At 46.7% G+C, this 26,913-nt stretch overlaps 2 protein-coding genes across 2 annotated transcripts; both read left to right on the top strand.

Moving 5' to 3' along the window:
* Nucleotides 1-5,629: 5,629 nt before the first annotated feature.
* On the top strand, nt 5,630-15,104 carry HIPK4 (homeodomain interacting protein kinase 4). Its single transcript, XM_036396500.1, has 2 exons — nt 5,630-6,851; nt 14,872-15,104. The coding sequence occupies exons 1-2, from the start codon at nt 5,630-5,632 to the stop codon at nt 15,102-15,104; spliced, it is 1,455 nt and encodes a 484-aa protein (XP_036252393.1).
* Nucleotides 15,061-26,459, top strand: PPIH (peptidylprolyl isomerase H). Its single transcript, XM_036396304.2, has 10 exons — nt 15,061-15,175; nt 15,534-15,598; nt 16,206-16,229; nt 16,720-16,764; nt 17,177-17,219; nt 18,704-18,796; nt 20,296-20,383; nt 21,217-21,257; nt 22,444-22,532; nt 24,124-26,459. The coding sequence occupies exons 1-9, from the start codon at nt 15,110-15,112 to the stop codon at nt 22,510-22,512; spliced, it is 534 nt and encodes a 177-aa protein (XP_036252197.1). The 5' UTR covers nt 15,061-15,109; the 3' UTR covers nt 22,513-22,532; nt 24,124-26,459.
* Nucleotides 26,460-26,913: the final 454 nt, after the last annotated feature.

Raw genomic sequence — 26,913 nt, 5'->3', positions numbered from 1 at the left:
ATCCTTCCCGAACCAGTTGGGGGGAGGGGCCGTGTGGGTTTGCTTACTGGAGGGGCCCTAATTTGGAAATTCTCCTCCAAATTTGCCCTAAACCAGGACATTAAGTAACATTTTTAATGGAGAATTTAAATTGTATTAGTCATTAATATAATTGTCCTATTAAAATTACAAGTATCTGTGAAGGGGAGGAACAGTGTAAAGTGTTAAAAGGATTCATTAAAACTAAAGTATGGTGGGAACTGAGAGCAAGACCAAGTTGACCCCTGTACTCCCCATTGAGAAGACTACAACCCAGCTGCAGGCAGCAACCCCCATGGGAGGTGGGGGTAAAAGCCATACTGGACCTTTGTTCTCAAACTCCACCAATCATTTTATTTAAAACCCTTTTCCACTATCCTCACCCATATCAACAGATACTATTATAACTAATCCATAATCAAACTTGACTTAAGGAAAAAACAGGAGTAGTTCATGAAAAAAAAATAGCTAATTGCTCAAGCCAAATAACTTATAAAAAAGAAAAGGGGGTTTTGTTTATGGATTATCCATTATCTATGATGGATAATAAGAAGAATGGCTCTCACAATTAAGGGATGAATATTGTGTGAATATTAAGAAAAGCTTTAGTGATGTTATGTTATTGTAGTTTAAATGTCTTCTCCCCATAGTTCCCCATACCCCCCGCCCCATCCCCTCCACCCCTGTATTGTTGCCATCAGACAGCCAGGGTTGACTAGGACCAGTAGAAAGAAGGTGTGCACATGTGCCCCTTGCATGGGGCAGTTGGGAATGGAAAAGCTTGTTGCGAGGCAGGCATGGCATGACAACCCCTGACCCTCCAATCAAGTTACAAGAAAGCACGTTCCACTGATAAATGGCAAAGAAGAGCCAACTGACAGACTTTGGGAGGGGCCAGGGTTGGCTGATGCAACCTCCCCGCCCCAGAGTATAAAAGACTGAGCATCCATCTTGAAGATGAGCCAGCCACATGGTAGGCAGCCATGAGGGCAGTTCCCAGTGCTGCAGTTTTTCTCTCTTTAGTCCTTTTGTTGTATTTTTTTAAGGTTTAATAAACTCTTTAAAATTTTTAAAGTGAGTGGCTGTTTCTCACAATAATAACAATGGCAGTTTTAATAGCAAAAGTATACAAAAAGATAAGGTGTTTCACCCACAGAAAGGTGTTTACCACTGGGAACAAAAAAAGATGGTAGATGCTTCTATATATTGTGTCCACATGACTAATATGGCAAGCATTCCCACACAAAACCCATGTGGTCATCAGGAACTAAAGCAAGATGGCAGGGAAGCTCCTGTGGCTAACATTTCCTGCTTACCTAGCCTGAAATAATGAAAAACAGTGACAAAATAAACCCCCTGGAAGCCAGGTCATCCAAGTAGGGGTTGCATTGCCACTCTGCTGAGCTCAGTTTTGCATGGATGCCTCTGTCACTTATACAGCACTGTGGGGTCTCTCCTGCCAGTCCTTTTCTGCAATAGTCTCCCTGCCAGTGCTGTCAGTTCAGCACTGCAGTCAGTTAGTGTTTTCTGGGCTGTCCATTTCAGCACTATGGTCTGTGGCTGCACTCGGGAGAAAAAATGGGAGAGGGGACCAGTGAGATGGCAAAGGAACTGAGGCCATAGAGGTTGATGCTGACACCTTTGCAGAACGAGGGAAAAATGGCCAACTTCCAGTTAGGGTGCCCAGGTTTTCCTGCCAGAACTAGTGATGACGTATATGATATAGAATAACAACTTGGTCACATCCACAGAGTCTTAAAACTCTGCTCCCTCTCTGTAAGCAGAACAATATTACTTTGCTCGTGATGGGCATCCATTGTGCCAGTACTGCCTAAACTGCTCACTGGGTCTGGCCAGAGCTGGGTGGCATGGGTGAAGTTGCCAAAATTTGGGAGATCCAACCCTGCTACCTGGACTGGGGGGACCTGTTGGAGACTGAAATGTTATAGTTTATGACTTAAACATTTTCATGGATAACTTTTGCCTATTATAGCAAAATGCATTACAAAAGCTGCAAAGAAGACTGCCACACCCTGAATAGGCTGTCTGATTGGGGCACTGAACTGTTCACGGATGGAAATAAGATAAAGTAAACTCAGGTCTAGAAGAAAAGAATACATTCACACAGTGATCAAGCTTAACACCTTCAGAGTGGAGACCAAAGCCCCAGGGCTATCAGCTGCCAGGTTCCCATAGGTCCTCACACCAAAGGGTGGGGGGAAAAAGGCTTTAGGCGTGTGATGAAAATGCCTCTGGTTTGAGGCAGTTATCACCCACCCTCTACTGTGCAGAGAACCCCAAGCTGCAGGGGCCCTTTGTCCCAGGCAAAGCTTATCCACAGCACAAGGGGTGCCATGGTCCATCAAAGGCACCCCCAAGGGGTCCCCAGAACCTGCACCAGAACACTGCAGATGATGCAACAAATTCACAATATTGCAAGGGACAGTGACCTCCTGCAAGGGAGGCACATGGGCATTCCCACCTGCCCAAAACGTATATTAATGCACTGGATTCCATACTTTTCATCGTGATGTGGCACAGTGCGGTGATGGCGGACACTCACCACCAAGAAGACCAGATGAAGGGGAGCAACAAGACATTGTTGGGACCCCCAGAAAGGTGATATGTTTCTACCTAACCCCTGTCACTCTCTCCCTGTCCCCCCACCCCTCACACACACTTTTCTTTCTTTCTTTTCTTTTCTTTCTTTTTCTTTCTTTCTTTCTTTCTTTCTTTCTTTCTTTCTTTCTTTCTTTCTTTCTTTCTTTCTTTCTTTCTTTCTTTCTTTCTTTCTTTCTTTCTTTCTTTCTTTCTTTCTTTCTTTCTTTCTTTCTTTCTTTCTTTCTTTCTTTCTTTCCTTTCTTTCTTTCTTTCTTTCTTTCTTTCTTTCTTTTTCTTTCTTTCTTTCTTTCTTTCTTTCTTTCTTTCTTTCTTTCTTTCTTTCTTTCTTTCTTTCTTTCTCTCTCTTTCTTTCTTTCTTTCTTTCTTTTTCTTTCTTTCTTTCTTTCTTTCTTTCTTTCTTTCTTTCTTTCTTTCTTTCTTTCTTTCTTTCTTTCTTTCTTTCTTTCTTTCTTTCTTTCTTTCTTTCTTTCTTTCTTTCTTTCTTTCTTTCTTTCTTTCTTTCTCTCTTTCTTTCTCTCTTTCTTTCTCCCTCCCTTCCTCCCTCCCTTCCTCCCTCCCTTCCTCCCTCCCTTCCTCCCTCCCTTCCTCCCTCCCTTCCTCCCTCCCTTCCTCCCTCCCTTCCTCCCTCCCTTCCTCCCTCCCTTCCTCCCTCCCTTCCTCCCTCCCTTCCTCCCTCCCTTCCTCCCTCCCTTCCTCCCTCCCTTCCTCCCTCCCTTCCTCCCTCCCTTCCTCCCTCCCTTCCTTCCTCCCTTCCTTCCTCCCTTCCTTCCTTCCTTCCTTCCTTCCTTCCTTCCTTCCTTCCTTCCTTCCTTCCTTCCTTCCTTCCTTCCTTCCTTCCTTCCTTCCTTCCTTCCTTCCTTCCTTCCTTCCTTCCTTCCTTCCTTCCTTCCTTCCTTCCTTCCTTCCTTCCTTCCTTCCTTCCTTCCTTCCTTCCTTCCTTCCTTCCTTCCTTCCTTCCTTCCTTCCTTCCTTCCTTCCTTCCTTCCTTCCTTCCTTCCTTCCTTCCTTCCTCCCTCTCTCTCTCTTCCCTCCTTCCTTCTGCCACTTTCACCACTTCTGCCACTTCCGCCACTTCCTTCCACCACTTCCTTCTAACCACTTTCTTCCTTCTGCCACTTTCTTCCTTCTGCCACTTCGTTCCTTCCCTCTTCTACTATTAAATAAAATATATAGATTTTTTGGCACCAACATCAAACCCCATTTGGTTTTAATCACATTTTTTGGGTATATTTTGAACCTTCAAATTCTTTCCGCTTTATACACAGAGACTTGGTTTTCTTTACTCTTCTGGGTTTAAATGGGATCATAACAGGACCCCAAAATAATGAGACATGGGGAAAAACCTGGGAGCTTAATCACTGCCACAGCAGGAAGGAAGAAGTCATAGTCTCCAGGCACAATCCAGTTCAAACTGAAAACCAGGGGAATAATGGGAGATGAGTGAGTGCAGCCATTGACCCAGTGGTTCATTGTCTCCACTGGTGGGTTGCACTGTCTCAGTGCAACAACCAGAGGATCCAGTCAGGGAGAGGATACCAAAACCCACCAGCATGCAGGTGTTGAAGCTGCCAGTATTGAATTTGCACCACTGGGGATGGATGGAACAATGAAGGAGACCACCAGGAAGGATACAACTCTGGGATGCTGATTGAGAATCAAATTGCAAAAATTTGATATAGTTTTGGTTGGGAGTGGTTTGGAAGGTGAGGGGAGGATGAGGATGGGCAGTATGAAGAAAGCAGCAGTGGTAAAACTGAAGGCAAAAGGAGAAACCAAACAGGTGGAGAACTTCCAGCCCCATGTCAACAGGGCTGCAGAGGGCAAAGTCCAGTGTTGGCAGTAGGTGCCCAGCATGGGTTTCTCCTCTGGGAGAGTCCCCACCAGAACCCCCATCACCCATTACAAGGGGAAGAAGAGGCTGTTGCCGAATGTTGAGCTCTTCCCCAGGGGCCCCCAATTCAACCAGCAGCCAGTGATGATGGAAGTCACCCCATGTTTCAGTCTGGGGAAACTCAGGGGTGAGGGAACCCTTAAATTTCAGCTGCATAATCTGGCACTGAGCTCCCAACTCTTTGGTGAGCAATGAACCCCCCACCAAGCATGGGAATCTTTGGCAATCCCTTAAAATGTTGATGGAGTAGTGGAGCATCACTGCCCCAAACCATCTTTAACTCATTTACTCCCCTAAATCCATCTTTTTTGGTAGGTGATCAAAGATTTTGTGTATACTTTCAAGCAGGGGAGGTGTTTAATAGCTCCCTGCGCTTGGCTTGGCTGAAATAAATGTTAACGCCCAAAAAGTAATGAGAATGTCTGTGCAGTCTGGACATGGAGTTGGGGAGCCAGAGACAGGTTTTCTTGGGGCTGGCAATAAGGGAGGGGAGTTAGGCTGTGTTTTAGGGAAACAGAAGTGGATTTCAAGGGGCTAGGGCTGGGTTTGGGGGGCCTAGGGTGGGTTATGTTGGGCTGGAGATTTGGGGTTTGGGGATGTATCATGGGGTGCTCAGATGGGTTTGGGAGACTAGGGGAGGTTTGGGGGCCTTGGATGGGTTTCGGGGAATTGGGGATAGATCTTGGGGGGCTTGAATGGGTTTTGGGGAACAAGGGACTGTGTTTAGAGGACTAGAAATTGGTTTTGGGTGACTGTGTATGGGTCATGGAGGACTTGGATGGATTTTGGTGGACCAGGGAAAGGGGTTAGGGGGTTGAAAATTAGTTTTCAGGGGGCTGGGATCCTTTCTGGGGGAACCAGGAATGTGTTATTGGGTTTGCAGATGAATCTGGAGACAACATGGCTGGATTCGGGGGGGCAGTGTTGGTTTGAGGGGGTTCCTCCACCCAGGTTGCTTCTGTTGTGACATCATGTGTTGTCATGGTGATGTTGGAACCTACAGTGTTGTGAGGCTGGGTTGGGACAGTTAGGTGTCTCCAGTCTCCACTGGATGCTGAGCTGGAGGATCCTGAGCCCCTGGTGAAGAGCCAACCCACCATGGTGACACCAGTGGTAGGTGCCGAGTGCTATGACATAATGGCCATGGTGGGGAAGGGGACTTTTGGACAGGTGATCCAGGGGCAGTGCAGGAGCACTGGGGAGATGGTGGCCATCAAGATCCTGAAGAACTGTGATCACGATGGCCAAATAGTGAAGAATGAACTGAAACTGCTGCAGGCTTTGCAGGAGGGGGACACAAAGGACTCTCACATCATTCATTTCCTCGAGTCCTTCAGTGACACGGTCTGGACCTACCTGGTCTTCGAGCTGCTGCAGCAAAACCTCTTTGACTTCCAAAAGCAAAACAACTTCTCACCACTGCCAGTCCGACACATCCGAACCATCACAGCACAGGTGCTGGTGGCACTGGTCAAGCTGAAGGAGCTCTCCATCATCCATGCTGACCTTAAGCCAGAGAACATCATGCTAGTGGACCATGCACGCTATCCATTCCGCATCAAGCTTGTTGACTTTGGTTCGGCTATCCTCCTCCCTGAGGTCTGCCATGTCCAGGAGCCCTACATCCAAACCCGCTTCTACCGGGCACCAGAGATCTTGCTGGGGTTGCCCTTCTGCGAAAAGGTGGACATCTGGTCTTTGGGCTATGTGATGGCCGAGCTTCACTTGGGTTGGCCACTCTACCCGGGCAATGATGAATATGACCAGGTATGCTACATCTGCTCTACCTTGGGGCTACCCCGGGGTGAGCTGCTCTGTGCTGCCCAAAAGACACAGTCCTTCTTCCAACGTGTGCCATGTTCCACTGGCACCTGGCAGCTCAAACCACAAGGGAAGGTGATGGCAGAGCCGATGGAGAGGAGGGAGCATATCTTTTCCTCACTGGATCAGTTGGCAGTGGTGAATGTCCACCCGAGGCCTGATCCTGATCAGGAGGAGCTAGCCAAGCACTGTGATCTGTACAGGATGGTGGAGCTGGTCAAGAGGATGCTCACTTGGGACTCGCATGAGCGAATCACACCCAGTGCTGCCCTTCATCATCCCTTCATCTCCATGAAGGAGGTGAAGCCCAGCTTTGAGGCCACCCAGTACTACCAGCTCAGTCAGGAAAACCTGAGGGCATCCTGTAAGGATTCCAGCATAGTCAAGATCTTCCCAGGCACAGAAAAAGGTGCCTTCATCCCTGCCAGCCAGGGAGGCATCCAGAAAGCCACTGCTCAGATGGATGGGCTCAGCCTGGCTGAGCCAGCTGGGGACACTGGTGACAAATGTCAGCAGGACATCTGTCAAGCCCCCAGTCTCATCCACTGTGGAAGCCAATGCTGTCAGCATCACTGGTGTCCCCAGATGGAGCTCACCAAGGGTCACTTGGCTGTGCCACGGTCTCCCAGCAAAATGAAATGGTACAGCCACTGGTATGGCAGCCCAGGCAGTGGCATCATGGAACAGAACCTGCCTGGAAGATGCTACAGCTCATCCTGTGCCAAGGTACAGGGAGGGGGCTCCTGGGCATGGGGACTCTGGGACAAAGGGTGCTTGGGGTCCCTTCCATACTTGGGTTTCCTGGTGCCACAGGTCCCCGGGTGCCTGAGGTTCCCACAAAAAAGGAGGTAACACTCACCCTGTCCCCATGCTTTCTGCCCTGCTCCCCACCACAGAGAGCTCTGGTGATGTGGCGCAACCCCAAGCCTCCAGGGATTTGGAGAATAGGCTCCAGAGGCTGGGCTGGGATGCCCCTGCAGTACTCAGCATGCTCTTCCTACCACAGAGCCAGTGGCACTCCCAGCACCACTGAGATTCCACAGCAACCCTTGCATACACTCCAGCAGTCCAGAGCTTGCAAGAGACCTTCTTCTTCCTCACCCTCAAGCACCCCAACCACCAAAACCCAGCGCCTTGCTGGTGGAGACCACAGTCAGGGCTGCAGCAGAACATACTGTGCCAGGTGCTACCGGCTATGTTTCTCACATTGATTCCCCAATAAATAGTTTTGCCCAAAACTGAGAATTTCAACTGATTATTTGCCAGGGGAGTTTGATACTGCTAAGACTTGAGGGGTATCCCAGCTTCTCACCCAGGGCTGGCAGAGCACTTGGCAAAGGCCTGTCACTTTTCACCATTGCAGCATGGGAAACCCCCATCCCCAGGCTCAACAACAACATGAACTCCAGAAAACTTGTGTTTTCTGCTTTTTCTCCTGTAGCAGGACATCTCACATCTCACAAAATTTATCTGTAGCTTGTTAAGTGGTCCAATAGCTCAAACAGGGCAAGTTGTCTTGTATGAATTATTTTGGTGCCATAGGGTTAACATTAGTCTGGCATCTCCCAACTGCCAATAAACACCTTACTGTTGAAGTGAAATTTAGCAAGATAAGCTGCATTTCTGACTGACAGACACTTCACAAATTATAAAAGTTACTTTCACAAAGCAAAAATCTGCACATTTTTCTGGAAATACGTGTAGTTTGTCTCCATATCAGGGATGTCTGCTTTCCAATTACTCCCCTGGAGGCTGAGTAAAAGAACTCTGTGTACATTATCATCATCTCGGTAGCAAGTTACATTTGACTCCTAATCAGTACTATTTCTTTTACTAGCTTTAATAATGGTACCTTAATATTGTGCACTGTTCTATATAATCTACTAGTAGATCCTTTAATTTTATACTGAGTAGTAAGTAATTCTGATTAATATCTTTCATGTTATCGCCTTCTGTTTAATAAATAACTCATTTATAAATAGACCTAATGCATTATTCTTAGAACTTGTGGGCCATAGTAATTTCTTAAATTTAAACTGGCAAGGCTTGTCTAAGGCTTCTACTCACCCTGTGACATTCCCCAAACTGGAGTGGGAAGCCAGATTCAGCACAGCCAGACCCAGTGGTTCCTCAGTAGAATATTCCTTAGCCTTGAATGGAGCCCACAGAGGGTTTCCCAGCACTTGGCACTGCCTGCTTACAAACTGCCTGTGGCTGCTCTTGGGTGCTGCTGGTGGCATGGTATGGGCAGCAACAGCTCCACTCACCCTGAGCTTCACCACCAGCACGAGCTTGCTGGCTGCACAAAGTCCCAAGACCAGTCGGATATCCCTGCAAGGAGATTTTTGGGGAAGGACAAAACAACCCAAGAACTGCCCCAAAGCCCCTGTCAGCAGCAGCTGGTGGTGACTCACCCAGAAGCGCTGACCCCAACCAAAATCCAGAGTGGAGGCGACACAGGCATTCAGGACACCCTCCAACAATATCCCCACACAGCACCCTCAAATACAGCAAGGGGCAAACCTCCCCCCACCACCCGTGGGACCCCTCCACAACACATGAGGCCCCCTAAAAGAGGCCAAGACCCCCAAGAACTCCCCCAGTAGGACAGAGGCTCCCCCAGCACTCCTGGGATCTCCAAATGGGGTCTGGAATCCTCCCAAGCTGGGTTCTGAGTACCCATCCACACTTTTATCCCAGCTCCTCAGCTCCCAATCATGCCGTTGTACTTGTGCTGGTGGGGGTCAGTTTTGGGGGTTCATCTCACTGCAAACTCCCCTACGCTGTCACACATGTAGGGGTTGTCCTGCTCCAGAATGGTATCCATCATCATCTTCATCTCCATCCTATGCCTGTTGGAGGTGGGGATTCCCACCTGTCCCTCTCTGTTCCCCTGCAAGGTATCACTTTGCCCTTCTTCTTGCAGCAGTGATAGTCATCGTCCAGCTTGTCCCCTTCAGGATCATGGGGGAAATTGGGTGGAGAAGGCTTCTTGAGAGGGTGGGGGCTAGGGATAGATGGGATAGATGGATGGACAAACACCTCCCTCTCTCCACTGGGGGGATGGATGGATGGATGGATGGATGGATGGATGGATGGATGGATGGATGGATGGATGGATGGATGGATGGATGGATGGATGGATGTCGCGGTGAGGGAAACTTAGACGCTCAATGAGTGTTTAGCAAGCTTCCTTTATTGAAGAGAGCATCAGACTTTTATGCACAACAAGTAATAAGCTCATACATATTCTGCAAGCTAAGCAATCTATTGGCTATACTACAATATCAGCTCTTCCTCATACCTTAGGGGTTACATCTTTCTTTTCTCATGTCTCTCTCACTACTTGTTATTGCACCACAGCTATGCTCAAGGACACAGTGTTTTGCAGGTGCAGGGACCCAGATTAGCTGCATCCTCCCAATTCTTGGTCCAGAACATGGCCCCTGTCACGAAGCCATTCCTCCATGGATGGATGGATGGATAGATGGATGGATGGATGGATGGACGGACAGATGGGTAGACGGACAGCAGGATTGGCCAGCCATGAGCCATATGGATAAACAGACAGCAGAGATGGCCAGGCCAGGGGGAGAGATGGCAGGGATTGTCTGGACAGATGGACAGCAGGGATAGCCAGGATGAGGGATGGATGCACAGCTGGACGACTGGCTGGGGTGATGTCATGCACCAGTCTACTTGGAGGGTTTAGGGGAAGGTTCTTTGATTTACTTTGGGCAGTGTGTGGGAGAAACAACAAAGTACTCAGGAAGTTCAAGAACAAACTATTTTTTGCAAACTTTAGAACATTAGGTAGAATAAGGTTTTTAGCAAGTTTTAAAATGTAGCTGTTTCAGTTGTTATCTATAGTAATGGGCAGAAAATCACACAATGAAAAGCCAGTGTCCATAAAGAAGACAGAGGAGTCCTGCAACTTTATTTGAATAAAGGGAGAGAGTCCACTGGGGCACACGCCCACTGGGTTTTCTCTCTTGAAGTTTTGGAGGGTGCAGCCTCCTTTTATCCTAAACTCCCAGACACATGTTGCCCTCTTCCTTTCCCCATTGGCTGAGGTACCAGGAATATACAGCCTTCCCTAATCACCTACCACATATTCCCCCCTTAAACATAAAATTTTGGCCCAAGTTCAGAAACTCAGACTTTTGCAGACCCATTTGCCATTTCAGGAGTCAAACAGTCTGGGTTCTGCAACAAACCTGTGGCTTCAAGTTAGTAGAGACATTAAGACTCATTTCAAAGACATTAATATCCATACCCATGCCCATGGAATTGTTTGTAAAGACATTAGCATTCAACTTTCCTATCAGTAATATAAAAGCATAAAAATAACATTAAAGAAAATTTATAAGGAAAAAGAAAGAGAAAGAAAGGATAAGAACAGAATGGTTATATAGTTATCACCCACAAGCAGGTCCAGCGACAAAACCTGGTTGTTGCAATTTTAATGCAAGTTGGTCAAAGTGATGTTCACAGTCTTGATCCATCAGGGGTGGAGGAAGCCTGCAAAATGCAATGGTCAATAGGTTAATATATAGCCAGGCTTGGTGGGAACACCCAGGTACCTCCCTTGGAGCAGGAGTTCTACACTGTATAATGTAACACTTCAGATGGGGCACAACTGTTTTGAGTCTTTAACCATAAACATTCCAGGCTCTCACAGGTGGATGGCTGGACAGATGGAGAGAGCAGGGATGGCCAGGCCAAAGGGAAGGATGGTGAGATGGATGGGGATAGGATAGATGGGAGAGTGGTCAGATGGTAAGATGGATGGATGAATGGATGGATGGATGGACGGAAGGACAAAAGGACAGATGAATGGATGGACAGATAGCTGAGTACTGATGGACATCTGTGACAACGGGTGTCTCTCGGGGGTCTGTACTGGCACCTGTGCTATTCAATATCCTCATCAATGAAACAGACAGTGGGATCAAGTGCACCCTCAGCACACTGGCAGATGACACTGAGCTGAGCAGTGCAGGTGACAAACCTAGAGAATAGGGCCACCCAGAGGGACTTGGACAGGCTCAATCAGTGGGCCGATAGGAACTTTATGAGATTCAACAAGACCAAGTGCAGGTGCTGCACATGGGTCAGGGCAACACCCAGTATCGATACAGGCTGTGAAATAAAGAGATTGAAAGCAGCCCTGCCAAAAAAGATGTGGGATGCTGGTAAGAGGCTGGACATGAGCTGGCCATGTGCACTGGCAGCCCAGAAACTAACTGCATCCTGGGCTGATCCCCACAGCATGGGCAGCAGGTGAGAGGGGGTTCTGCCCCTCTTCTTTGCTCAGACAGAACTCCATCTGGAGAGCGACTTGGGACAGGCTGGTGTGACAAGAAAAGGGAGAATGGCATCATACTATTATCTGGCAGGGTTAGATGGGACACTGGGAAGAAATTCTTTCCTGCAAGGGTGGTGAAGCACTGACATGGCTTGCCCATAGAAGCTGTGGAGCTGACAATGTGTCACTTATACTCAAGAGCATCCCTGAACCAGCCTTGGGACTTGATACCAACTTGCCTCACCAGCAGCCTGGAGAGCTGCCTTCCAATCAGCTCTACAAGCAGGATATTGCCAAGGCATTACTGTAAGTTTCCCTCTTCTCCTTGAGAAACCACGTTCCACACCCAGAGACAAACCAGGATGTGCTGTGATGGTTCCCACCAGCTGTCCAGATCAGAGAGACACAGGTAAGGCACCATGGAGGAGACACTGTCATTTCTCTTGCAGGAACTGGGTTTAACAGCAGGAGGGAGCCAGGGCACAAGGGCTCATAAGATCCAGAAAATGCATCAAACAGCAGCAAGAGAAGAGGAAAATGTGCAGATCACCAAGCTGGGATAGTGCTTTTAGGTAACATCTGCCAGTACAATTACAGTGAAAAGCATTGGGGGGTCAGGGAGTGACTGAGAAGAGTGCCCAGCAGAGAGGAGAGCCCAGGGAGACAGGACATGAAAAAGATGGAAAGTGGAAACTGAGGGCACTCATAGTGTGCAGGCCCTGGAGAGAGACACTGTTGGTTGAACAGATGATGGGGAAGAGTAACCTGGCTTGTATTGCAATTTTTACATGATTTGCAAGGGTGTTTTTTGATGTCATGTGTGCCTGAGAAGATAAGAGGACAAGGCAGAAAGAACTGGTTTATGCAGATGCAATACATGTAGCTAAATAATAAAATCATTTATCTTGGTAATTCTATAGTAAAGTATCTTTCCCTTTCTCCGGGGCTGCTGAAGAAGTGACTTTTACACAGAATGTGACTAGTGCCAAGAAAGATCCCTGCACTTGGATGCTTATCTGGACTCTGCTCCTGCTCACATCCCCTACTCCCAACACCTTTCTCATTGGACTTAGTTGCTAGAGGGCACAGCAGTCCCAAGCACTGGCAGTGGAGATCATTCCTCATTTTGGAGTGAGCTTCACAGCAGGCTTGGGAGCTGGTGCTTTATACTTTCTGTGGTAAGAAATGCTTAAATATTTGTCTTGGTTTTGCCTCAGAAACTGATTTCTGAGTGGAAACCCACCTGCTTAACCAAACAGCCCCGTTGATGGGAACTGTCAGTGTCCATGCTTGCAGTCACTGGGTTTCCCTGTCTCTTGCAGAGATATCTCTCCCTGGGTGTTGCACTTGGGAGAACGTGAGCCACTCAGAGGGGAGCTGAGCCTCTGATCCAGGAGCTCTGGAGACACTTCCTGAGAATTCTTTTTCCCTGAGATCTCTGCATGCTCTTTCAATACAATTGTACAAAGCTCCCACCTTTCTACATAACAGGGGAGTGTTCATAAAGGAAGTCTTGAGTTAAACAAATTTTAAAAAACCCTGTTGTTTCTTGCATGGTCAAACTCTCTATAGAACAATCAGAAGCAACCACTTGGGACCAGGTTTGGTTTGATGGTTTTATTGTTTCAATCATAAATGTCAGGTTTAACGGTCAACATTCTTCTGAGATATCTGCAGCCTTTGATGGTCACTGGCAGGTTATGCTGGGAAGCTTGGTGACCAGTACTGAACAGGTCTGTACAGAAGCTATATGCACTTGAAATCATTGGCAAAGAGTGAGGCAACTGTTGCAGTGTTGCAAATGTTGCTACTTTTTAGTCCTCCTCTCTTGAGAATGAATGAAAAAGTTCCCTTTCTCCATTCTTGCACCATCCTCCCCCGAGCTTCTACCATCAGGAGGCTCTTTCTCTCCCTGTGGGAACAGCTGAGCAGGTTCCCATGGCCATGTCCCAGCTGGTGGTGAGGGTACCCTGAACTTCCTGGGAGATGGAATGTCTAGCTGGCTTCTATTCAAGTCTCCCCCTCCTCAGCGTGTGTGGGCTTTCTCCACCTCCTTGATTTCTTGCAGTCTCCTTGTGGCTTCAGGCCTGTCATTTTCTGGCACACTTGACATGACATGCAGAAGACTGAAGCAGCACAAGGCTTTGGAAAATAGATCACTGTTTTCCAGTCATGTCTGTCCCTTTCAGGCAGTGACTGATCTTTATGCTCCCAGATGTCCATTTTGCCCCTTTTCACAACTGGCCCTTCTCAAAGAGCATGCATCTGCCAATTTACACAAGCCCAGTTTAGTCAGTGCTCTCCTGGGGGTCAGGGCACCTCAGAGCAGACAGGGAAATATTCCCGGTGCCCTGGGTTTCCACAAATGCATATATAACAATTTCCAAATCAGGATTCTTGTCCAGGAAAGGTCTCTTTCCAAGCAGAAAAGTTGCAGTGCACTTGTTTACATACCATGCTCATCTTTCTGCCACAGAAAGCATGACTTCTGCTCAAGCACGGTCAGGACATTGAAGGATGTCCTGTAAACCTCTCAAAGGCAGTGTTCAGCTGATCAAACCTTGAAAACAAGCACAGATCTAACTGTTGCCATTGTGGAATTAGTGGAAAAGACCCTGAAGATTGAAACCAATTGCTTGCCCACCACTGCCAAGGCCACCACTAAACTATGTCCCCAGGTGCCACATCTACATGGCTTTTAAACCCTTTCAGGGATGGGGACTCCACCACTACTCCGGACAGTCTGTGCCAGGGCTGGATGAGCCTTTCCACAGAGATTCTTACTGATGTCCAACCTGAACTTCCCCTGCAACAACTTGAGGGCAGTGCCTCTTGTCCTGTCCTTTGTTCCCTGGGAGCAGAGCCTGACCCTCACATGACTGCATCCTCCTGCCAGAGGGTTGTGGAAAGTGAGAAAGTCCCCTCAAGCCTCCTTTTCTCCAGGCTGAGTCCTCCCAGCTCCCTCAGCTGCTCCTTGTGCTCCAGACCCTTCCACAGTTCCGTTCTCTTTTCCAGACATACTCCTGCCTCGCAAGGTCTTTTTTGTAGAGAAGCACCAAGAACTGACCCCAGGACTAGAGGTGCCTCACCACAGCTGGGTGGTGACTGCCCTGGTTCCACGGGCCACGCTTGGCTGGTACAGCCCATGTACTGTTGGCCTCCTTGCCCATGTGGGCACAACTGAGCTCATGTTCAGCCGGCGTGCGCCCAGGGGGCAGGGAGATGAACGGGCAAGCCTTCCCAACCGAGCAGCGGTCTACTCTGGGGAGTCCGAGCTGCCCCAGCAGGATGGAGCTCCCGACGCCACCCGGATACCACAGACACGGTCTGGACACAGAACACACATCCCAGACGTCCCGGACAACCTCACCCCCATCTCCCGCCCGTCTCGCCTTTCGTCGCTGTTTCCACTTCCGCCCCCATTTCCGCTTCCTGCAGTGGTAGTCGCAATGTCGGCGCTGGCAGCGAATCCCAACAACCCCGTGGTTTTCTTCGATGTAACCATCGGCGGGCAGGTGGGGGTGCTCCAGGACGGGGAGCGGCGGCGCCCGGGGAGGGACTGCGGGGATAATTGGGGATGTCGGAGTGTTGTGGGGATGAGAGAGCACGGGCGGTGCCCGGGGTTCAACGTGAGGCTTGCGGGGCCGCAACTGGAAGCGCTGGGAGGGGCGGCACCAGGAGCCGGATGGCGGGCCTCTCGGGTCACTGGGCCCGTCGGGAAGGGCTCGCAGGGGAGAGGGGAAGGAGGAGCCTGGAGGGGTGGGGATGAATGAGGGTGAATGAGGTGACCGGATTTGTGCGAGTGCCTGGGGTCGGGCGGCAGGCGTCTGTGCGAGGGGACCTGGAAGACTCACCTGGCCCTCGTCTCCTCAGGAGGTCGGCCGCATGAAGATCGAGCTGTTCGCAGATGTTGTACCCAAAACAGCAGAGAACTTCAGGTAACGAGCAGCTACCATTCCTGCAGCTCAGCCTGGACTGGAACTGCAAAGGCTTTCTGGTGCAAGAATGGCTTTTGGTGGCAAACTGATTAGCTGCACCCACCCCAAACTGCTTCACCTACTTTATATCTCTCTGTTCTCAGAGATGCTGTGTGGCATCCTGGTCTCTCAGGGGACCCTGTCTGGCTGGAAGGGGTCCTCCTCTGCTTCTTCTGTGAAGCCTCCTGGTTTGCTCCATGCATTTAGAGCAGGCAGTGCCTTGTGCCATGGTGGAGGTCTCCTGGCCACCCAGTTCTCCTGCCATCAACTGAGGGATGCACCATGTGAAATCCCACTTCAGTTGGAGGGATGGACATACCCTGGTCTCTGTCAAACACAGTGCCTGCCCCACATTCACAGTTTCTTACAACCTTGGTGTTAGGTCTCTGACTTCCTCACTACAAAGAGTACAGAATATGTTTGAAATGTCAGGGGGAAGGAGTTACCATTTCCTGTTCCTGTTTCTCTGGGAACATCTCTGATGCAATAAGGAAAATCCTGTGCACCTGTTGATGCAGCCCTCAGAGTTCATATGCACCTAACACTCTGCTCTCTTTTTGTTTGCCAGGCAGTTTTGTACAGGTGAATTCAGGTAAGTGGATTATAATGTCCTTTAAGTGTCGCACTGGAGAAACAGGGCTGGGTGAGGTAGAAAGGGTTTGTTTTGAACTTCTTCATGTTGTACTAGTACAAAATGGAAGAGAAATCTCTGAGGAAATTGTGAGAGGCTGGAGACTCACAGAGATGGCAGGTTTCTCTTTCTGATATGACTTTTTTTGTGCTCAGGTAGCTCTAAAAAGCCCTATCTGCAAAGCCCACCTGCTCATGCTGCACATTGCAGTGGGATTCTGTAAAGGTGATGGTGTGGGTGTTGCAGGGAACAGATTCATTTCATCTGCAGAGCCCACTTGAGGCTTTTTTTTGCCTCCCAACAGCAGCGGCCGAGAGGCTGCGGCACTTGGCTGTATTTCAAGGCAGCTGCTAATGTATACAGCAACCCTTTGGGACTCTGAATTGCTGAGACAATTTTGTGTTGGGATATCTAGTAGGTTGCAATAATTCTCCTTTTCACTTCCCTGCAGGAAAGATGGTGTCCCTATAGGTTATAAAGGAAGTACTTTCCACAGGTAAATCATCTGCTGTTGTTTTGACACTGAATAGCAGCCTGAGACATACGGGGTTTTGTGACCTGCCATGAGCTATTAGTGGTGTTGGAGACATTTGCGGAGCATGGCTAATGTAATTCTGTGGCTTTGGGGGACCTGGGGATGCTGTCCTCCCCACTGGGAGGAATCCCCTGGTTCTGGTGTGCCACGTCAGATATGGCATCTGTGACGGTATCACTTTGCCTGTTGAAAAGCAATGAGTCCTAAATAACCTTGTATCAACCATTAATTAATATTTGTTGTAGATTTTAGGCTGCAGCATTCACAGATTGTTAACTTCTGTTGCACAGCAAGGCAGAACCCCTTTTCATCTTATCCTGAGCTTCTTGAGGCTTTTGGCCACTGAGAACTAAGTGTTGTTTTACTTCTTTAGGGTAATAAAGGATTTCATGATCCAAGGAGGTGACTTCGTAAATGTATGTACTCCTGTACTCTTTTTGTCCTTTTCCTCTATGGTATAACATGCTGCTGTTTCCAAGGGTCTGTGCTGATTTGTGAGCTCTCTTTCTTTTTTGAGGTATCCAGTAGTAACTGGAGGTATCCTCATAGCATTGCTGCCATCCTACTGCAACAGACAATAAACCACTTGAAAACAAATCTGGAGCCTTGGGGGAGCACACATTCTTCCCAAAATATTTTCTCTCTGCAGTAACCTGCCAAAACCCTGGAAGCTTTCAAAACTTGAAAAAATTTGTTTGCCCTGTTTTCCTTCCCCCTTCTGTGGACCTCCTCCAGACAAAACACCTCTGTGAATTTCAATTCACATTGTTGATAAACCCTAAGTACAAAACCCAGTGTGCAATGTGCATAATGTAAGAAGTCATTTAAATCAAAACTAACCTTTTGTTACTAAATTTTCTCAAAATAGAAAAGTCTTTGCACCCACAATGGTGGTTGTGCTCTGACATGGGGATAAGCAGAACATATGAGTAAGGCTGAAGGGCCACAGGATCTCTTCACTGTTCCAGGATCCAGTAAAATTATTTTATTTTTGGAAGTGTTTCAAAATATGAGGGAAGTAATAAAGATTTTTAATATAAAACTTGGTTGTATGAAAGTCTCTTAGAGAAATCACCACACAGCAGGTGGTTCAGCAACACCAGACTCTGTGGTAGTTGCTAATCGTGACACTGCTCAGATGTCCCAGTGCACTGTATTACTTCCACTGCATCTCAATAAGCTTTACACATTGCTCCAGTATTTGCAATTTATATGTTATATTTATTACAAAGCCACCTGGGGAGCAAGCGCAGTCACACTGACCCCTGAGACAGGGTGCAAGTTTCTTTCTCAGAGCCAAAAGTTTAAGTAAACTACAGAGAGCAGGAAGGAAACAAACAAGGGCTGGGCAAGTAGAGCAAAAGGACTTAGTAGAAAGTACAACATAAACAGAAAATCTTTATTTTAGAAACTGTCCTTGTAGAACAGAAAGATTGCTTTCCTATTTCCAATAAAGTCACAGAAAATAAGGTGAAATATATAAAACCACTGTAAGACAACTTTTGCCATTGCCATGCAACCACTTCTGCTTTCTTTGTCACACCATCCCATACTTCTGTGTCTCCTGCCTTTTCCCTTCCAAGTCCTGATGGGTCTGTACTAAGCAATCTGTAGCCTCCACTTCACTCTGGGAGGTTTGGACTTAAACTTACCATCTGCATAGGCTTTTGCCAACATATGAATGATGAACAATGAACTGTGTAGTTAGAAACTGGTTCATTTCTTGTTCTGAAATGAAACGCTGAATGTGTTCACTGCTGGTGTATGTAAATGGCAATACAAAGTCCCTTTTGCCCTTTCCTCTTGCTTAGAGATTTTAAATTAATTTTTAATTTGAATTGTTCTGTAGCAGTTGCTACAGAACAAATGCTGTAGCTGACTGGGTACCTCTGTCATGCAGGGAGACGGCACTGGAGTAGCCAGTATATATAGAGGTCCTTTTGCAGACGAAAACTTCAAGCTGAAACATTCTGCTCCTGGCCTGCTTTCTATGGTGAGTATAAAATAATGACATTACAGACTAAAATCTTTTGGAACTTTCTCTGTGCCCTTTTCCTAAATGTATATAGTATTTGCTTGGCAACAGAATCTGCCATTGGGTACAAGGTCTGCTTTGTAGCTACTAGTCAAGCAGCTACTTTTAGGTTAATATGTTGAGTAACACAATAGTCCTGATCCTGCAGCATCCTTTCTTTGCTGCCCTTTGGAGCACAGGGACAGGCTTAGCTTGATTTTGCTTTCAGAAGAGCTTAATTCTTGCAGCTTTCATACAGTGGTGAGGTGGTGGTGTTTTCGTCTTTCCTGATACTCTTATCAAACACTGACCTTGGCAAGGATGAAACAGAGACATTTGGGAGTTCCAAAGTCACAGCAGTGTTACCATGGTATCTTTTAAAACAGACCTTCCTATTCAACATAGTAGGAGAAACTGCAACCATTGCACATTGTCTGGTAGGAACAATACCCTGACTTTTGGAATAGAAAGCAAATGGAGCCAGTGCTTCAGTGTTCCTATCCACAGCTGCTTCTTCCTCAGCTCTTTCAGCTGCTCTGCCCTTAAAACCACTTGCTTAGGACATTTAGTAATTTGGGTTAGTTATTCATCCATGTTGAAAACATGGCCCAAAAAGATGTCATGGTACAGCTAAACAGCTAGTGTACTGTGGTGTGAGAGAAGGGATTCACTCTAGTATTGCCAGTTTTGTATTAAAGTGGCATGGCTCTGAAGTCATTATACTGGGTCAAACCTAGGATCCCAGGAACCATGGATCCCAGCTGGATTCTTTTGAAGCTGGCTGGCATTAACTAGAAAGCCAAAATGACCCTGTCCTTTGCAGTCCTGCAGCTGCAAAACTTGACCAGTTCACTCATCAGGACAGAAACTTGCTTTAGTAGCTTCTGGTTGTCAATGTGACAAGTGGCATTCAGTGTTGCAGAGATGTTTTCTTAACAGAATGCAAATGCTCTGGGGTTTTGTACTTGGGTGTGAATTAAATTTCACATCTGCATCCCAAGGTTCCTGTGAGTCCTGTGCCAATACAGTTGTTATTTTTCTCATCATGATCACTAAAAGTTTTTTATTTGTATTCTGAGGAAACCTCCCAAAAAACAGAAATCAGCTGGGTTCTTTTCTTGCCCTGGTTTCTGGTGTTCAGTTTTCCTCAGGGTAATGCTGCAGCCAATAAATACTCATCACCAAAACGTTCAGCCTTTTTTCAGGAGTCTGCTCTTAAGCCTGGACTTCGGCACAGTTTTGTAGAAGTATAATAAATAGTTAGTGACATGGCGCTTGCGCATTCTGGTGTGACCAGGTGTGGTGACATGCTACATCCCAGCACAGGGTCTCCTGCAGATATGTATTGTTTCCTTTGGTTTGTCTAGCAATAATCTAAAATAATACATACTTAAATAACACCTCTTCTTTATGTGTCTGCCTTCAGTTTTGTTCAGTCTGAAATAGTATACTTGTATTTTGCTATTCTCAACCCTCAGGCAAACAGTGGTCCGAGTACCAATGGCTGCCAGTTCTTCATCACGTGCTCCAAGTGTGACTGGTTGGATGGGAAACATGTTGTGTTCGGTGAGTACCTGCCGTAAAAGTCCTGGAGTGGCAGCACACAGACATCCCTGCAGGGAAGCTGTTAAAATAAGTACTGAGAATCAGAATCTTCCGAACTGGGAGGAACCCAGAGAGATCATCAAGACCAACTCCTGACCCTGCATAGGTCACCCCAAAAATCCCACTCTGTGCCTAAGAACTCTGTCAAAATTCTCCTGGAGTTCTGGCAGCCTTGGGACTGTAATCATTCCCTGGGGTGCCTGTTCAGTGCCCAGCCACCTCTGGGTATGGACTGCTCATTCTTCCCTCCTCACTTGTGCTATCTAAGGGATCTGTGCAACCTGTTGGATCACTGTTGAATCATTTTTTCAGGTTAGCTTTTATCCAGATCAGTGTTCAGTGTACTGTATTTGCACACAAATCATTGTGCGTGTGCAGAGGGCACAGATGAGTGGAAGTATTCCTTTCTTCTCCACTATCAGAGAGGGCTGAGCTTTCACCAGAGTTTTGGACAGTAATTCTGTGAAACCTTATCTGCTAACTTGCATTTACTGCTGGTTGAACTGTAGGAGTTCCAGACCAGTCTTAAGCTGGTGGTCTCAACCCCCGAATTTCTATACACACTACCCCTGTGATGGGAAGAGGCACTTAATCTGTGCTGAATGTGGAGAATGTTTGAAGAGGGATTGTTTCCTTTATGAGTTTAGAGATCAGTAACATATCCTGAAGTGCCCAATAGCTACACACTGCCCCGGGCTTTTCAGGAAGGACAGAAATATGTGTACCTGTGATGAGTGGGGGGGAACAAAGGTAAAAATCAGACATATTGAAGTGGATAAATTTTCTCATTCTAGGTAAAATTGTCGATGGGCTGTTGGTCATGAGAAAAATTGAAGTAAGTTTGAATATGGCTACTTCCTTGTGAATGTCTGCATTGGAAAGTTATGTACATGATTAAGTACAGTTGTCCTGCTGTCTGTTTACAGGATACCAGTGAATACCAGTGTTGATAACTGGCATTATTGGTTGTCATCATTATAATGTAGCAGGAAATCTGTTGAAGCACAGGCTGTCATATGAGTTGGCTTTGGAAATGCTAGGATCTTGTGACTGTGATAGTCTTTGAGCGGGGATTGTGCTCTTGGCTTTATTTGCTTTGCATTTGTTCAGAGGCTGAATTAAAAAGTTGTTCTATCAGCAGCTCAGACAAGAGCATAAAGCATCTCACTTCTTTGCCATTGACTGGGATTATTCAGTGGATGCAACATCATCAGTTCTGCTGATCTATGATCAGCATGTTTAATAAGAAAAAATTAAGCTAATCTCCTGATAGGCTTCCAGGAGCTGAAGATAAATACAGTCCGGGTGATGATTGCTGCCAACATCAGGCCTGGGTGTCATGGCAAGATAATGAGTAGATTTAACAAATAGCAGCAAGTTCTCTGAGACAGCCAGCATTGACTCCATGACACATGTGGGATAATGTGCATAAGGGTCTCTAATCTAGGAAGTGGGGCAAAACACAGAGCTGTTGGGCTTTGAGACGAGGTTACATGGAAGGAGTAGTACCGTGTGGTATAATCTGCTGGAGCATTGTGGTGAGCGTGCTTTGGGTATCGGTACAGTGAGACCAAAGTAACGAAACTTAGAGATTCAGAGAACAGCTGAGTCTAGCGTATCAAGAGGTTCAGAATGAGGGTTTCTTTGCCACGGTCTCTTTCCTTTCTGTGTGAGCACAGGTTTGTTTTGCTTGTGGCAGCCGCTTTTAGTATCAAAGCCAGAGCAGCCTCAAGTATCTCCATGAGGAGCTCTCCAGTTCTTACTCTATTCCTTCCCTCCAATTCAAAGGACCAGCCTCTGGTCTGTGTCCCAAACCTCTGCTTACAGAGGGAGTTCACCAGCTTATGGCTGGGCCTGTTGCCAAATGTGTAATGCTGCTTTTCTGCTCCTCAGAGCTGTGTCTGGAATTCCCTGTTCCTCATGTTACAGAGATCTCTCTTAGCCAATCTTCCAGTACCTGTCACTGCCTGAGTTTGCTGTGCTTTTATAAATTTTAATGTTCTGTATTTGTTTGTCCCCAGAACGTGCCTACAGGTCCCAATAACAAACCCAAGTTGCCAGTTGTGATCTCTCAGTGTGGGGAAATGTGAAGCGATGAAAAAGCAATGTGGTAAGTCTCAATCTTCACAGGCACAGTGCCATGAACTCTGGGCTGTTCTGCTTCTTACTTTTCTCTTGATTTATTTTCACATTTCTTTGAACCTGCAGAGAGCTGTGTCAGCTCACTGAAAGACCAGAAAGAGCTTCTCTAACAGCATTTGTTTTTTGTCAGCTGAAGTCCCAGAACTGGCTTTCCTCCAAGCTGCACAAACACCAGAGGCAGCACAGCAGGGATAAGATTTTGCAGCTGTAGTTGAGGAGAAGATGGGTTTGTGGGAGCTTTTTCTTGGATTGGGTTAGGCTGCCTTGAAGCCTCGATTGTAGAAGGTGGATGAAAGGGAATTACAGCAGTAATCCCTCTGGCATTACCCAGGCAGTCTAGCTGGTGGGAAGCCTCACTTTGACCTGCATATTGGAGAACTTTCCAACAGCTACAAAAAGCAGATTATCCATGGGTGGGACAGGCAGGGATCAAGAAAAGGAGAAGAGAAAGGGAGGACTTAAGCCTCCTGCTCAGTATAGCTGTAGGACCAACATTACTGAAGGACCAAGGAATACCATTTTGCATAGTCTTACCTTGACTTGAAAAGAGTACCACTGTCTTTATCTGAAGAGAGATGTTTCCACTATTTACTTATGTTATTCAGGCTTCATTTTGGTTAAACCAATAGTCTCAGGCTAACATACAGTAAGTATTCTGTTTCCATTTGTCTGCTCAATTTACTGTAAAAACTACAGGTATTTAAACAAATCTGTCTAGATTTCAGTGTGTTGGGCTTCAGCTTATCAAAAATCTGCTGTATTAGCCTTTTGGTTGCTGATTTTTTCCACATTTCAGGAGGCAGTTTGGACAAAAGCACATACTCACAGTTTTTGACCTTCCATTAAATGATATCCAAAGGCAACTGGAATTCCCCACAATGTTCCTTCTTTTGTAATAAAGCCTTAGAGACCTGCAGCACTTCAAACTTTTTGGAGCTCTTGCTATTTGATGAAGTGACAACAGGGAATGTAATCATTCCTCCATTCCCCTGGTACTTCTGGTGGCATTTACAGGCTTTTGAAAAAAGCCTGCAGCAAGGCTGTTCCTTTTCTTGCAGAGCTATGCTGAAGGGGTCAGGTTCCCTTTAGGGTTGTACTCAGTCCCAGACTTTCTTATCATTTTGGTTTGGAGTACTGGATCTCTGGCCAATGCCCAGCTTGAGCCTGGAAGCTTTTCATTCATAGGTGCAAGGCTGGTGCCACTTTACTTATTTGCAGCCTTGCTGCACTCTCATGTCTCTCATCTGACTGGAGATGAGAACAGCTTTTGCATTGCCTGATGTCACACAGCCACATCAGCTACTTGTCAAGATCCTTGAAAACCAGCTGGGAGAAACAGGCACTGTTGCTTTTAACTTCAGAAGTAGATGGGTTGCCTGGCAGGCAGACTTAGGAGAACTCCTGAGTGCTCTGGATGATGAAAGCTGGTGTGTGTAGCAGCTGGCATGCATTTAAAATCACTGTGTGGCCCCCAGTGTCACTGCACAGCCTGGCTGTTGTAGGATCTGTTGGGAACGGTTGTCCTGTATTTAGACTTACCTGTTTCTTCTTCCTTTCAGTGTTCCTTTACTGGTGATTAGACCTGTGCTGGCTCTGTGCAATTCTAATTCCAGCCAGCTCACCTACTGCCCCAGACTTCTGCACAGGCCAGATCCATCCTCTTGAGGTTCTCCTGAAATTATTTAATAATGGGTGTCTTTTTTCTTCTTTTTTTTTTCTTTTTTTTTTTTTACATTTTGAAATGTAAATAAAGAATTTTTTAAACATGTGCAGTGCACATCAATTAACATTAGTGGGAATGGATTCCTCTCTAGGTGAGAAGGGCTGTAACATCTTCAGCAACATGTATTATCCCTGGCTGGTTCAGTCAGGAACATTTACTGCATGGAATTGAGAGAAAGAAGGGGTGGAAGGAGCTTGGCAGAGCTGTGCTGCACCAGCTCTTCCACTCGGCAGGTAACTACAACTGCCTGGCTGGCAGAAAGGTTCTTGGCATCTTGCGAATCTCCAGAACCTTTGTGTGTACAGCCTTTCTGAGGCATGAGGAATTGGTATAGCACAGATTCCACCACCATGAGTGCTGTGCTCTGAGGAGAGTTCTGATTTAAACAGGTGTCTTTCAGTCTTCCCCTAGCACATGGTAGCACCAGGCAGTTGAGGTGTTATGTGCCACATGTGTTGGAGGAGGGGTTCACCTGGGTACTTAAAAAGGTGTTGGAGCAGGCTTGTCATATGGGAAAACCAGAATGGTGATGGTATAGGAATGAAACTGGGGCTGCTTGTCCTGTGTTTTGAGGAGAGTGCAGCTGAGGCTGTCTTTCTTCTCCCAGAACAGGGCTGAGAGCTCACCCTCCTGGCAGGGGACAAGCCAGCACCTGCACAGGGCTGGGTTCCAGCAGGAGCTTTTCATCCAGCTGTTTAAAGGTAAAGCGCCTGATGAAAGTTAGGACAGAGTCTGTTCTGCCACATGCAGGTGTTCATCCCATGTGGAGACATCCCATCCGTGCCTGGGCAGCGGGTGTAGGGTGCACTCTCTGCCTGAGCTTGGCCTTGCTGAGCACTGACATGCTGGAAGAAGCTCCCATAGGCTTGGCTGTGCTCTTTTCTCTCATGGCTCTTTGAAATCCTGGCAGCAGGCTCTGGCTGTCAGGATTCCTATGTCCTCATTCCTAGGATTGCACAGCAGCTGAGAACACTCACTTCTCTCCAGCCTGAGGCATATCACTTTGTACCTGCAGAACATCAGGTGATAAAAGAAGCACAGACACCGTAGTCCTTTCTTCCCCAGCCCCACACATGCTTTGCAGAAGGCTCTCCTGTAAGAGGACAGTTGAAGATTCTCAACAGGCTGGCTCAGGTGCCTCAGAGAGCTATGCCTGCCAGTGCTGTGCTGAGGTTTGCACTTCTGGCTGCTGGTACCCAAATTCACCATTTTTTCACCAGGGAAACCAGTTTATTTCTGGTCCAGGCTTAGCAGCACTTTTTCAGCCTGATGTATTTATACCACTGCCATCAGCTGGCCTCACTTCCTGCATTCAGGGGTCACAGAGCTTCCCCAGATTAATTAAGAGTGGCAAATCAATTACTACCTCTTTGTTGTTACAATGGTTAATTACATCCCATTATATTTCCCTTCAATGTGGAGTATGCAGGATTCCAGCTTCTGTGCCATGTTCCTTACCTGCTGGCTGAAAGTCTTCTCAAAACTCACATTTTTTGTTTGAATTCTGCCATGAAGATGTCACCCTTGTGTTGTACGTAGCAAATCCTGGAATGTCCTGTAGAGGAGATGATGAACCTCCTCTCAGCTCCAGCATCTTCCTCCAGCTGTGGATGCTGCAGCTGGAGATGGTGTTTCTGGTGGCCTGTGCATTTCCCTGAGGGTCTGAGTTGCCTCTGGATCCCAGAGTGTTACCCCCCAAAGACATTGTTGGGGCCCATGATTTCGGCTGTAGGTGTATGGCCCTGACACATCCCCACAGATTTCCTCCCTGGAGTTTTCTCCATCATGGGTCACTGCCTGGTGTATTCCCTAATTCTGATTCTATAGTAAGATTATTTTTCAGGCGATTCACTGTAGTGGTTTTGGTCTGTTAATTTAGGATTTCTTTAATGTTGAGATTTTTTTAATTAACGTGTTGATGATTGTGGTGGGTTTTAGTGTCAGCTAATTACTTACATACTTATTTCTTGTTGTGAAATAGGAAGATAGGATCAGGAGAAAGGTAAAGTAGGCTTAAAATTTTAAAACGGTATAAAGAAAATTTTATTAACAGTAATTAAAAGAAAAAAGTAGTAAGAATTAAACTCTTTAGAATATTTTTCTTTTATAACTTTTTTTTACTGATAATGTTAAGAAATAAAATTTAAAATTTTTTGTTAGTTTATTACTTTTAAAATAGGGTTTGTTTTTTTTTTTCTCATACAAAACTCTGACAGTCACCAAGCAGCATCCAATTTTTACCTCATTCTAGCTTCTTTATCCAGGTCATCATCCTGGTGCAGATCCTTGTGGGATTGTGTTACTGTTTTCAAGCCCTTCCTTTCATTAACTGATTTAAAGATTAGGTGAAAGAGTTCCCAAGAGAGCAGGATGAGACCAGTGTTCCTAATGGGTTGAGCTTGGCCTCTTGGAGTCCCTCACCTGGCTGGGGTGGAATATGGGGGACCGGGATGGCCAACAGGGCAGCGATTTGTGTGCAGTGCTGAGAGGGCTGATCCCAAGGGGATACAAGTTGGTTGCAAAAATGGTGGAGTGGTGGGTCATCTCCCAGAGACATTCTGGGTGGCTGCTGATGACCTTTCCCTCCTGCCATGTTAGACAAATGACATAGCCAAAGCAGGGCTAG

This window comes from Molothrus ater, chromosome 23 (assembly GCF_012460135.2).
Source record: "Molothrus ater isolate BHLD 08-10-18 breed brown headed cowbird chromosome 23, BPBGC_Mater_1.1, whole genome shotgun sequence".
In the NCBI taxonomy this organism is placed as follows: Eukaryota; Metazoa; Chordata; class Aves; order Passeriformes; family Icteridae; genus Molothrus; species Molothrus ater.
Note: the sequence above shows the minus strand (reverse complement) of the source record. Positions and strands in the feature narration are given on the sequence as shown.